This window comes from Lactuca virosa, chromosome 2 (assembly GCF_052849685.1).
Source record: "Lactuca virosa cultivar CGN04683 chromosome 2, Lactuca_virosa_CGN04683_v6, whole genome shotgun sequence".
In the NCBI taxonomy this organism is placed as follows: Eukaryota; Viridiplantae; Streptophyta; class Magnoliopsida; order Asterales; family Asteraceae; genus Lactuca; species Lactuca virosa.
The window spans coordinates 120,311,849-120,326,467 of NC_136427.1; the positions used below are offsets into that span (position 1 = coordinate 120,311,849).

At 33.8% G+C, this 14,619-nt stretch overlaps 1 protein-coding gene and 1 long non-coding RNA gene across 3 annotated transcripts; both read left to right on the top strand.

Moving 5' to 3' along the window:
* The first annotated feature begins 2,492 nt into the window (after positions 1-2,492).
* LOC145157216 (uncharacterized) lies at positions 2,493-4,186 on the top strand. Its single transcript, XR_013737175.1, has 3 exons — positions 2,493-2,569; positions 3,499-3,562; positions 4,133-4,186. It is a non-coding gene; the product is annotated as an uncharacterized LOC145157216 (long non-coding RNA).
* A 2,358-nt stretch (positions 4,187-6,544) lies between these two features.
* On the top strand, positions 6,545-11,605 carry LARP1A (LA RNA-binding protein). 2 transcript variants are annotated; one of them, XM_079078395.1, is made up of 14 exons: positions 6,545-6,991; positions 7,278-7,737; positions 7,837-8,002; positions 8,271-8,361; positions 8,454-8,525; positions 8,618-8,991; positions 9,065-9,134; positions 9,231-9,338; positions 9,413-9,738; positions 10,183-10,326; positions 10,459-10,522; positions 10,757-10,902; positions 10,972-11,076; positions 11,170-11,605. In XM_079078395.1, exons 1-14 carry the CDS (start codon positions 6,734-6,736, stop codon positions 11,306-11,308), a joined length of 2,523 nt encoding a protein of 840 aa, XP_078934521.1. In that variant the 5' UTR covers positions 6,545-6,733; the 3' UTR covers positions 11,309-11,605. The 2 variants fall into 2 exon arrangements, with proteins under 2 accessions (XP_078934521.1, XP_078934522.1); XM_079078396.1 differs by having other exon boundaries at positions 9,234-9,338.
* Positions 11,606-14,619: the final 3,014 nt, after the last annotated feature.

Consider the following 14,619-nt stretch of genomic DNA (forward strand, 5'->3'; position numbering starts at 1 on the left):
CTTCTAACCTCGACGTTTAAATTCAAAATTTCTTTTTATTACTAAAACTAGCATCGATTCAAGTATATAAACCATGAATCTTGAGAACACGGCAAAACCCAAATAAGTCTTATCATCTATGTAAAAAAAAACTCAGGGTTTTTACTAGTAAATCTATCAGTGGCGGAGCTTGAACAATTAACTTGGGGGGGGGGGGGGGCGAAAATATTATAAACTGAAATTAAAATTAAAAAAAAAAACAGATTGTTTTCTACAAATAAACACCAAAAACACCTAGAAAAAGAATTACAACTCAGCCCGACAGCCTTTAATGTCTTTAAAAACAGATTATGAATGATATATTAGTAAGCAGACAACAATTTCTCTTTCAATGTTTTCATCTTTCCCATGATTATATCTAGAAAAATCAAAATGAAGGAACAATTGATCCAATCAAAACAAAATCAAATTCAAAATTAGAACAATAACCAATAACTCATTTAACAATAACCAAATCAATCTTTGTTGTCACTTTTCAGTTTTGTTTGAAGCTGACAAGCTGTTAAGCATAACCAAATCAATAACCAAATCTATAAGTTCATAACTTATAAATCAAATTGGCAAATCGCCAAATCGCAAATGACAACCAAATTAAAAGGAAACTCAGTAAGACAGTAGTAACGCATAAATAGGCAACAAATTGACAGAAAACAGCAGCAGCAGTGCAATACGCCAACACCAACAATCAACAATCTTACAATCAGAAAAGAAAGAACATCTGAACAAGATTTGGGTCTCGGGATTACATACCTGATTTCTGTGAAGTGAGAATGGGGACTTGGGCACTTGGCGATGGCGATTGGCGAGAGTGAGACCAGGCGACTGACTTGGCGAGACAGCGACAAACGAACAGCAGGCGAGATAGGCAGCGAATTGGGAAAATGGGGATGAATCGATTTTGATTTCTTGATACCGCTTGGTCGCTTGGAGAATTGGGAATATTGGACCATTCTGATTGGGAATCGGGAGGGGCCAAAGCCCAAGTTTGAAGATAGCAGGCCTATAACTATTTTATTTTGAACTACAATTCCTACTTCTAGCCCAATAATACTACGCCCCTGGAATCTATGAGGGCTAGTGTAAACATTATGGTCATATATCATTAAGATTCTATGGACTTAGAATGTGTGATTCCGCCTCATTCCCTGTTCCTTGTTTGGTTGTGGGCTTAAGGCGGGGTCACCCATCCAAAATGCCCTTGCAATCTTAATGATATACGACTAGTTTACGTCAATCGACTATAAAAGAACTTGTAGGACTTATAATGCAAATTTCGTCAAAATTTGTTGAAACATTCGTAATGATGGAACTCGCTAACTACGTTATAAAATATTCATGGTGGTAATACCAAGGATAAAACAGGGAGTATAAAAGCACACATAGAATACTCTATCATCCCAAAACAATAAACTCCTTTTAAATTGAATCAGTTCAAGTTACAATAAGAAATTTCCAAGGTCATTATGTGACATCAGGAGGGTTGTTCCTCACCATAATCAATTTCTTGTACTACGAAAAGTTTTCCACATCTTTTTCCAAACTCTTGAAGTCCCAATCAAAATGCAAATTTCGGGACGAAATTCCCTCTAACGGGGGGATGATGTGACAACCATCAAATTTCGGTCAAGTCAAAGTCAAACAAAGTCAACTAGTCAAACCGGTCAACTCCATTAACCCTTGTATGATAGGGTTTACGTTATGTAATCACTGTATAATTCGCTATTTTAATGAGAAAACATCATTTGGAAAGTTCATGTGTTTGATTTTCCTTAGCCTTAACAGTGCTAAACAATGAACCAAAGCGATAAAACACTATTGCACAATCATCGGGATTGTGTAGGACACTAAATCATGGCTTAACGGGGTCTATGGACCTTGCGTTACGAAGCCGGACACTCAAAAAGATCACAAACGAAACCTCTCGCAATCTCATTCAAACCCTACTCAAGATTACTTGACGCTAATAGGATCGAAACTCATACACTACGATATAAATTGACGTTAATAGCAACATAGTATAGTACAACGTTATAACTATAATCAAATTAAATTATGATACCATATTAAAATCAAATCAAAGTATAATGCTCTAATTAAATTTAAAAGAATCAAACTTGAATGCTATAATTAAACTTCAAATCAAAGTAGATTGTTATAATCAAATAATAACTCATCTTTTATAAAACTCCATTTTTATAAACTTTACATTAAATTTTATAAAACTCTATTTTTATAAACTTTACATTAAATTTTATAAAACTCTTATATTAATTATGTAAAAGATGCTTGTGTTAGTGGGAAATTATGAAGACCACCAAAAGCAAAAAGATTATTCCCATGGTCTCCCACTCACACCTCCCATCCATTTTCCTTTCCTTTTTCTCCCAACACATTATTCTCTTCACCACTTAAACCTTCTCTATTCTTTCTCTCACTCTCAATCTCGACATTTCCTCCAAGAATACTCATATTCCATCCAAGAACAATCTATTATACTCAAGTCTTCATCCCTCTTGAAGCATTCATCAAGGTATGTTGTTAAAAGTTTCATATTCATACAAGAAACAAATTAAATCCACCAAAATATCTAAAACTCATTTTATGCATAAAACTGATTTTTCTCAGAATCCCATCAATAAAATAAGAAGTTATGGAAATTTTCAGAAAATAATTTATTTTTATTGAATTACTATAATTATTGCAATAAAGTAGGGCAATAATTCACATAAAATACTTTTTGCATTCAATAAATTCTGAGAAAATTCTGGGATGACCTGTATACTGATTAAACATGATATATGAAGTTTCATGCATTTATATTACTTTTTACTATTATTAATGATTTTATTGATTAATTAATAAGGAAATATATAAAAAATACTTTCCATAGTCACAAATATCTGAAACTTATACACTGAGCTCTACATCATGTTATAAAACTATGGTTAATTTTATAGATTTTTTGAGAATCATTTACTATTTTTCCCGAATTTTATGTTGTTTAATCATTAAAATATTAAATAAATATTAAAACAGTTCAGAAAAATATACAAATTTTACAGTAATTCATATTGTATGAAATAATGATTTCCTAATAATTTCATAATTTTTCAACACTTTTTACTATTTAAAACTATTTTCCTAAGTATTTAAGCATGTAAAAATGCATTTTAATGATTATTTCATATAAATAATTGTTAAAATCTGTAAATAATTATAATTGGGCAAGTTATTATTTTAATAAGAAATTATTAAAATCTGGCCTAAATTGAAAATATAAATTAATTATGCAAAGTAAGTAATTCAATTTAAAATTCATTTAACAAATAAATACCTTAATATTATAATCAAAATGAATTATTGTTAATTCATCTAATATAAGAATGTGTGTCTAATTATTTGTATTAATACTCCATTCTCGTTTAGCAGTTCCTAAACCAAAACTATTAATTATATTAGGTTCTACGCCATTTTGACCCGAATCGTCTATCGTACGACACACACATTTCGTTTTGGGACTAATGTGAGTAATCTACCCCATACTTTATAATTTTCAATACTTTTGGGGTGTATCATGTGGTTCTAATATATTCCAACTTCATTTTATTGTTTTATCACAATTGAGACATTGTTGGGACATTTATACGTGAGTCATTAATTGTATAACTATTGTTTGTTTACGCTACATGTACTTGTAGTGCATTACCATTTTTAGTCTAATCTCCATGACTATGCCCGTATTCTTGAGGTACGTTATGGACAATAATAACGCTATTGGGTTGACCACCCCGCCTTGGGACGCTAAGGTGATTGATCGCACGTGGTTGAGTGTGTATGATGATTAGATGCTCCATCCTATATATATTTATATATATATATATACATATGTATATATAGGGTGAGGACTTATTGTTGTTGTTATCATTTGTTAATCAATTTTTGATTTATAAACCGTTATCTCAAATACAATTGTTTGCCGACTTCAAAAGAAAACAAATTTCCAATTATAAAGGTTTCAACTTCACAATTTTCTCTACTAAAATTAGATTACTCACTAACTCTCGTAGTTGACCTGTTTTTACCCATGATACAGATTTGAAGAATGAAGTTGATGAAAAATAGGTTGTGCCTTAGAAATCCACAAGACTATTTAAATTTGATGTAATAAATGTTGTTCATATTTGGATTTGTATTTGTATGTTGTGGATCTTGTTTGCATACTTAGTACTTAATTGAATCTAATCATATTATAACATAGTTGTCATGAGACTTTGAACAATATATCACGCCTCGATCGATTCCGACAAGGATCGGGGTGTGACAGTAGTGACATATTTCCATGTACACATCCAAGTTGTCATGCATTAGTTGTAACAGTCTTACTTTATTTAGCATTAAAAATAAGATTAAATGGAAGAAATAATAATGTTTAAATATTTGTGCATTATGATATTTATAACATTGAATTTTCAATCTTATTTTAGTGTTGTTGCATTTACAGGGGCATATCAGATTATACCAATAGTTAAAGGTTTTTTTTTGGTAATCCCGTCAAGCACATTGCTATTTCTGTAACCCCCAAGAATAAAGTAAGATAATGAAAGTCTAAAATAATAGAATGGATGTTCAATTTGTGTTGTTGCTTTTTGTTTTGATTTTTTTGCGAGGTGTGTTTTAATATTGACGGTGTTTAAGTGTTTTTATGTGGTTTTTGTTTAATCGGTTGTTTATGTTTATGTAATTGAACAAAGTATTCATGTAGAGACTCTATTTCATTTACAGAATTGTAATTATAGATTCCATTCTTTTTATTCATCACTCAAAGTAGAGAGATAAGTTACCTTGTAAGTCAACTCATTCAAACACTACACAACTTTTTAATCCACAATTTTTTTGTTCTAAAACTGATCACCATTTTATTCTTGGTGCATTTTTATAAAATCATACTATATTATAAATGAAACATTTTTTTCTTTCACCACATTCATTTGAAACTCCTATGCATTTTTCCTTTCACCACATTCATTTGAAACTCCCATGCATTTTTTCTTTCACCACATTCATTTGAAACTCCCATGACTTTTCAATTTCTTTCTAATAATGATTATAAGTTGGTTAATAAGATTAAATAAATATCAAACCTAAAGTGTAATCATATATAAACTAAATTTCAATATTAAAAGAATATCTTTACTTCTAATTATAAAGTTATGTTTTTTTTTTAACTTTTTACATATCATACTTAATTTATTAGTTTTAATATATTGTTGGATGTAAACCATTACTATTTTAAAGCTACAACTTTTGAACAATTTGTATAAAATATTTAAATTATAAACTTAAAGATAACATTACAGGACCAACTTAAATATAAAATTTAGTTTAACTTAAACAACCCAAATAATATTTTGTAAATAGTTAAAAGAGATAAATTGTAGTGTCTTTCTAATAATGATTATAATTTGGTTAATAATGTTAAATAAATATCAAACCTAAAGTGTAATCATAAATAAACTAAATTTCAATATTAAAATAATATATTTACTTTTACTTATAAAGTTATGTCTTTAACTTTTAACATATTATACTTAATTTATTAGATTTAATATGTTGTTGTATGTAAACCATTATCAATTTAAAGCTACAACTTGGGAACCGTTTGGACAAAATACTTAAACTGTTAATTTAAATATAACATTACAGTGTCAACTTAAATATAAATTTCAGTTCCACTTAAAAACCCAATGAATATTTTATGAATAGTTAAAAGTGATAAATTGTAGTGCTACATGCAAAAACTAAATTATAATATCAATTTAACTAAAATATTTTCTAAAAATATTTGTATAATCGTTAAAAGTTTTCAAATAAGTAGTTTAAAATAACTTACAATAACAATAATTAAAAATAACTCTATATAAATGATTATATTGTTACCTTTAAAATCAAAAAACAATGTCTGATGTTTTAAATAATTATAATGACAGAAACTAAAACGTTAAGAAAATAAATTTTAAAAAATTAATTAACAATAACAAAAACAATAAATAACATTAAGCCATATATTATATTTGATTTTATTCATGAGTAACTCGTGGGTAGAAGTCATTTAAATGGTTGAGATTATACAGTTATAATAGATGTATATATTATCATATAATTTAAAATAATCAATATATTATATCAATTTAGTATACCAAATATTATATCAAATTTAACAACAACGTTATTGTTATATTTAAAAAAACATATATTTGTAAAGATTTCAACTATATTGGTCTTTTTGCGCAACGCGCAGACATTTGCCTAGTTCAACCAATAAATCCAAACCTGCGCCTGGGTTTCATCTGGTTGAAATTAATTGATGTTGTTATTAATTTATGATATATGATATATTTATATGTAAGAAAAAGTATAATGTAAATAAATTTGATATGAATGTTTTCTAATTAAAAGTTGTTAAAAAAATGTATATCTTCTCCAATATTTCTTTTCCCATTAGAGGGGGTGTCACGTCACTCAATAGCACCCCCCAACCCCAAACTCACACAGTCTCACCCCCACTCTTCTTCAAACACTATACATGACGGCGCAAAGCATTTCTTTCTCTTAGGCTTTTGCCCTTTTTTACGCCACACTCCTCTTTCTATATCTCCATTCCTACTGAAATCAAGCTCTTTTTCTCTACATATATATGGTGATGGCTGACACCGAGGGTAGCGATAACCCTGATAATCACGAAGATCCTACTAATGATGTTGTTCCTCCTGCTACGCCGCCGCCGCCGCCCAAATCGCCATGGAAGACACCGCAACCACCTATGGTTGACGTGCCGGTTGAGGCTGCTCATGCTGATTCCCATTCTTGGCCGGCGCTTTCTTCGTTAAAATCCCCTTCGGCTGCTGATGCAGTTGCTACTAATACTTCTGCAATTTCTCCTAAACAAGTTCAGGTGAATAATGATGAATTAGAATTCAGATTTAAGGTTATTTTCTAATACTAATCTATTTGGATGTAAGTTTTTTGATTATTGTAAAATGTATGTTCCTTTGTGTTGTTGAAACCGTAGTATAGAACGAATTGGTAAAGGTCAGGCGATACCGTAAGGATGCTGATTGAAAATCAGCCTCAAAGTTGATTCTAAAGACATCGAAGCAAACTTAATGAAGAACATGATAAGATTTACTTCAATAATTGATAAATTGGTGTATGATTCTCGTTGTGTCTGTCTTTTTCAGGTGCCTAACGAGCCTCAAAAGTCCCATGGGCGTGGAAACCATAATTCATCTTCTAGATTCTCAACACGCCAACATAAACCAGCCTCCAAACATAACCCAAATGGTGCACCATCTTTTCATGGACCATTACCCTTCAATCAACCACCAATTCCACCTATCTATGGTGGCATGGCACCTTGGCCCCCTCATATTCCTGTCTTGGGATATGCTTACCAGCCGCCAGCTGGATCATTTTCTGGTCCGCCACGTGGCAATCCCAATGCTTATGGTGTGGAGTTTCCTAATAGAAGACCAAATGTGCAAGAAAAAGGAGACAACTTTACTTCTGGAAGGCAAAACAATCAACCATTAGGTTCAAAAGAGAATGTTGATGTGCAGCAAAATGCTGGGCCAAGAGCTTTTATAAGACCCCCCTTTTTTGGTCCACCTGCTGGATTTATAGGTGGACCTACCTTTCCAGGTAATGTACTTACTTTTAAGATACTACGGTGAAGGGAATACGTGTTAGGGTCATTTTTGTCTTTTTGATAATGAGATGTGTGCAATATCATTTTTGCAGGTCCTCCTGGTTCTATTGTCTATCTTCCTGCACGACCTCCATTTTCTGTTCGGGTGCCACATCCACCTTTTGTTGTTCCACATCCCATGAATCCTGGGATTCCTGTGTTACCTTCACAGACAGAAGTAAGAGCTAGCATTATAAAGCAGATCGAATACTATTTCAGGTGGGTAATTTAGTAATTTCCTTGTGGAGTTCTCTTGGAAAAAGTGTAGTCTTTTTCTAACATATTGGATTACCTTTAAGACTTTATTTGTGGTGTCTTGTTAAAGCAACATAGATATGTAGAGTTCAGTTGTATATAGAATAGTATAAACTAATTTAACCAGCTTTTAAAAGTGTTTATTATTGATTATAGCTGCGATGCTCAACAAATAGTAGAGGTTATGATGTTGCATATGACAACTGATTATTTTTCTCCTTGATTTTGATAGTGATCAGAATCTGCAAAGTGATCGATACCTTCTTTCCTTGATGGATGCCCATGGATGGGTTCCAATATCTACTATTGCTGATTTTAAAAGGGTATGTTTTTTTTTTTTTAATTAATCCATGTGTTTATGTTTCTTGAAATGATTAGAATTAGTATGAAGTGATGCTATTTATACATGGTGCAGGTTAAAAGCATGAGTACAGATATACCATTTATTGTGGATGCCTTACAGAGCTCTACTACTCTAGAAGTGCAGGTTTTGTTTCTCACAATACTTTTTGGAATGTTCCAGAAGATGACACACTCACACAACTAATGTTTTCTGTCATTTTGTTGTTATTGTTATAGGATGACAAGGTGAGAAGACGTGAGGAGTGGTCAAAGTGGATTCCAACTTCTGTGGGCAATAAATCTACTTTAATGGAAGAAAAGTCTGAAGTGGAAGTTATTGATTCTTTAAATAAAGATAGTGTTAGGGACAAGTTTCAAGGGACCGATGAATATTCTGAAAGTAAAGTTACTAATGGGGATGATGAGAAGCCGAAGGCTGTGATTCATGGTCAAAGTCAAGCATCCAATAAGGTCAATGAGATCTCTTTGAAATTCTCGAGACAAAATCTGGATGACACATCTGATGATTTTGGAAGCACGTTCATGTTTGATGAGGAGCTTGAGCTTGAACACAAATCAGACAAGAAGGATCAATGTTCTTCTAAAACAAGGTACTGCATGCAAAATTGCAAAATTTTCATAATTTCCTGATATAAATATCTGAGCTGGCACCACTTGTTGTAGGATGGATGATGAAGATGATGAGATGATTGTTAATGATCAGGCAGTTGAGAGGCTTGTAATTGTTACTCAGGTAAGGCTGTTGTGTTGTATTGTATATTCTAATTCTAATATTCATATACTCATTTCTCATATATTTTAATATTATGATTTGTGATTGTCTCCACAGCAGAATAACAGCAATGGTGAAGGAGCTAAAGGTGCTGTAAAGGAAACAAAACCGTTTTCCAATGAGCTTGCTTCTGCCATAAATGATGGTCTATACTACTATGAACAGGTTTTTTCACTTTTCGCACACTTCCATTTTTGTAATTGGTTTATCTATCATTTGTAAAACATGTGGTATTTCAGGAACTAAAATCAAAACGAGGTAAAGGTAGAAGAAACAATTTAACAAATGAAATGAAAGACGGGGTTTCGAAATCTCCTAAAGTTTCTAGTCCTATAGCCAATCATAAAGCTATTGCAGGCAGTATCTGTGAGAATTCTAATTCTAGAAGAAAACAAAATAAAGGCTTCTCAAATTCCAAACAACAACCACTGAAAAACCAGAGATGGTTTTCTAGCAATCTCAGGAATAACAACAATACAAGTGCCAGTGGTGGAATTGTGTCAGAAAGTCCACCTAGTACTTCAGTTGGTTTTTTCTTCGGTTCTACACCTCCTGATAATCATGGGTGAGTATAGCTTTACTTTTACAATCTTGACTTTTTGACCCTTTTGTATATTTTCCCTAATGGGACAAAAGTTGCAATTTTTGTCCAAAAGACATGAATGCCCCTGTAAAGTAGCCCTAGAGAAGGATAAGACAAGACAAGACAAGACAGAATTGGTAAGTCAGCGGGGGGTAAAACCTGACATTTTTTGTCCAACCCAAAAAAGGTGGGATGTGGATTCCCTCTTTACAAAAGACGTAAACGCCCTCATCAAAAAAGAGCCTTGGAAAAGGATAAGACGTAACATGTTACACAACTTTTTGACTTGCATTAGACTGGGATTGAGACAAATGTGAGAGGGACAAGACTTGCAAAATTTTGTCAATCAGCCATCTGTGGAAAAGACGTGATTGCCCTTATCATTGTTTTTTTTTTAAATAACCTAGAAAGCTATTGCTTATACAGATTGAGGTCTTCAAAGCTTGGTGCTTCTCCTCATGGTGGATTTACAGCAAGTAGTCCACCTGTAGGCTCCTTGCCAAAGCCATTTCCGCCTTTCCAGCATCCTAGTCATCAGCTTCTAGAAGAAAACGGTTTCAGGCAGCAAAAGTGGGTAGTACCTCTTTAATCTTTTCTCTAGTCTATAAACTTGAATCAGTGAGAGTTGACCGGTTTGACCTATTTTATATATATATATATATATATATATATATATATATATATATATATATATATATGTAGGTATGTCAAGTATCACAAGAGATGCCTAAATGATCGTAAGAAATGTGGCATTGGATGCAGTGAGGTATGTATCTATCATCTTTAGAAGGGTGTGTTTTGGTTGGAATTGGAATGGAATTTGAGATTCCATTCCATGGTGTGTTTGGTTTCCAACTTGATGAAATTTGATTCAGTTGAATCCTTCAAATGCATGAAAAAAAATTATGATTCCTTCAGCTTCCAATTCCTTTGACAAACTCCATTCCATTCCTCCTAAACAGATTCCAGTTCTTTAGATAGATTGTATTTGTACATGCAGGAAATGAATACCCTCTACAGATTCTGGTCATATTTTCTTAGGGACATGTTTGTCCCTTCAATGTACAATGAATTCAAGAAAATCGCACTGGAAGATGCAGCTGTTGGTTACAATTATGGAATGGAATGCCTCTTCAGATTTTACAGGTAAAGAGTATTATTACTATTTTTATTTTGTCCCCAATTTCTAATTCCTTTTTATTTTTTATTTTACAGTTATGGTTTGGAAAAGGAATTCATAGAAGATGTGTATGAGGATTTTGAACAGCTAACTCTCGATTTCTACAATAAGGGAAATCTTTATGGTCTTGAAAAATACTGGTAACTCCCTCAGTCACTCTCTTTCTTAATAAAGCAAAAACATAAATAAACAACAAAATAACTTGTTTTTTGATATAATATAATATAATATAGGGCATTTCATCACTATTCTCGGTCAAAGGAACACAAAAAGCTCCCAGAACTTGAAAGGCTACTGAAAGAAGAATACAGGAGTTTGAATGACTTCAAACTCAATCGCCCAAAAACAAAATCCAAAAACGATACCAAATAAACAGCCACATTTTTACAACATAAGAGGTCAGGAATTATGATTATGTAACATTTTATTTTATAGAGATGGAGGGAAGGGAGGGAATGTGTTTTTTAGCAGATTGGTGGTTGGTTGGTTGTACATAGTTGTACTTTTTTTTGTTGTACCCCGTTGTGTTGTTGTGTTGTTCCCTTGGGCTCTTCGGAACTTTGTATTTATGGGAATTATCTGCTAAATTTGGAGACCTTTTTTGGGTCTGTAAAATACATCTTTTTTGGTTATAATTAGAGTTTGTAAAATGTAACGATTTTTATTTCTTGTCTGGGAAAGCACGTTGCATGCTTGAGTTCTTTCATGAGTCATCACATCAAATGTGTATCTATCGTGCATGCTTGAATTCTTTCATGAGTCGTCACATCAATGTGTATCTATCGTGCATGAAATCAAAATATAATAGCGTATGGTGAACATGAATAAGTATTGTAATCGTTTTCCAAAATTTATAAAAATCCTTAGTTATGTTACTCAATGGATTAATTTGTTGTCGGATTCTTTTCATGTACGGTGAGATAATTTTTGGGATGAGTATGAGTAGCAGAGTAGGTGTGGAAGGTAGCATGGGTTCGTATTATCGGAAGCACATGACTCACATTTGGATTAGGAAAAGTCACAAGGTTACCAAATGCACTAGTAATTGATTTCGTATTGTTCATGTCCGTCGTTACCATCGTTTCGATAATGACTAAGAAGATGAATGTGCTCCGACCCTAGTGGTCATCGAATCGAGTCCAACATGAGAAAAAGTTTGTGAAGTAAGTTAATTGGTTCATAGAACCATGATCAGTGTAACATCCTACTTAAGTTGGAATATTGAAGGAAAAGATAATCGAAACGATTGACAAAAGTATTGCAGTCGTCGTTAAGATCAAGCAACCTATAGCTAGAAGTGCTACATGATAGAATGTGATTATATCAGTCGTCGTTAAGATCAAACAACATATAGCTAGAAGTGCTACATGATAGAATGTGATTATATCACATTAGAACATGAAGGGAGGTATTTTTCATGCTAGAGTCTGACTCAAAGAGACTTGAGTCTAGTCGTTGCATCATACGACGAAAGGTCATTAGAGTATGACCCATCAGTCTGTTACGATAGTTGAAGTGAAGACTTTATCTTAGGTTAAGTCAATTTTAGAAGGAGAAAGAGCCTCCAATAGAGATCGAATTTAGAAGGATTAGCAAGTTCAGGATTGAGCACTGTCAGCAGTCAAAAAGTCTAAGAGTTAGAAACTCAATCGAAAAGACATAAGAGTTACGGTTATTACCTAAGATGGGAAGGTAACGTCCAGAGCCATTATACAAGCCCTATTTTGTTGATGATTTCGGAACGTAATCATCCTAAGGGGGAGATAATTGTAACGCCCGCAAGAATGCTAATTTTCATATATGTTTATGATATAGGAAAAAGGGAGTTAGAGCCAACATTTTTTCTTTTTACGTTTTCTGTATAAGTTTATACTCCATGCTAACATTTTCCTTTGTACATAGTACAATGAGGAGACTCACCTCTAGCTACTGAATCACGCAAACGAATCTCGACCTGCTGATCCGAAAAAATCCCCGCCCTAACATCATCAAATAACACCCAATCAATAATTGGATCTCGACCCATAATCAAGAATCCTAGTTCGATGTCCAAATCTTCAGGGTAAAAGTCCATTTTACCCTTCTCTCATTTTGCCCAAATCCAACGCCCAATCCACTAGCATCATAAGCCCAAATTCCTTAAATGGCATCACGAGGCCCAATAATCACCATGGACCTAATCCCAAGAAGGTCCAATATAATAGCAAAAGCCTAAAATCAAAAGTCTATTGGCCCAACAAGGCCCAAACCTTAAAAGTCCAAAGCATGGCCCAATCCGCGAACACTAAGCCCAAAAAGCCATCTGCTGAGTACGCGGGGCGTACTCATCTCGTACGCTTAGCGTACTCCCTCCGGGGCCAGTACACGTAATGTACCAGCTGGGTACGCCCAACGTACTCCCCAAATCACCATTCTACTCCATTAAGCACTTAATCAGTTAAGATAACTAGCCAAACTCTCAGATCTGATCCCAAATGGTGACTTAATAGGTAAAGTTGGCAACTTTACACCCATGCATGACTTAATGGGGCCCAACACTAAAAAAGAAGCTTAATATAGCTCTTAACACTTGCATGGACCAAAATCTCTCATAAAGATTACATTTTTATGGACAAGGGTCCTCAAGTGAGCGAATATCTAACATCCATAGCTTCTGGAGTAAATCACAAACTCAACTTTAGCTCAAAAAGACCTAAAATGCACAAACAAGGTCCCAAAAGTAGATCTAGCATGAGGAACCATCAAGTAGAGAATTTTATACCTCAAATGGCTTGCAAATGTGAAGATAACTTTGGATCTACAAGTTAGCTCCCAAACACTCCTTCAAGAAGCTCTTCGTTCTTCAATGTGCATTAAAAAGCTTCAAAAAATCACACTAAGAACTCAAATATCACTCAATAGGGCTAGGGGTTCGAGATTGAAGGTTGAGAGGGATGGAGGTTGGTTAAAAGAATGACCAAAGGTTTTATAAGTTGATTAAATAGGGCAAAGACTCTAAAAATTAGGGTTTTCATCTGGCTGGAGTACGCCCCGCGTACTCCCAGTACGCCCATCGTACTCTATATAATGCCAACGATCCTTTTGTCTAGTACGTCTAGCGTACTCCCTTGTACGCCCTGCGTACAAGGCTTAGCCTTTGAACCACCAAACTTCCGGAGGCCATAACTTCTTCGTTCTAAATCCATTTTTGACGATCTTTATATCCACGGAAATGTGAAGAGAAACTCTACACTTTTATCAACTCATCCTTGCCTTAAAACTTCCCAAACTCAAATCCAGAATTCATAAAAAAAACCTGAAACTGCCACTTTACGGTTATACCATTGGGGTCCAAAACATAAGCTGGACTGTTGGGTTATCCAATCTACACTTCCCACACCCAAAGGGGGCCTAAATCTCCCTTTCCCAAAGGCCCTAAGCCTTGTGATAAACAATCTTCGGGTCACAACCCTGAATTAGGAAACGAGTTGGAACAGGGTGTTACAACTCCCCCCACCCACTTAAATTAGATTTCGTCCTTGAAATCACTCCTTACTACCTCCTCGAAACCCCATACAACTAGAACACTTCTTCCACAACCCCTGAAGATTAACCATTATTATCCTACCCTAAATTTGAACTCTTAGATCCAAAAACCCTGCCTGACTTCCTGACAGACAGCCCACTCTGAATCACTGTCAATA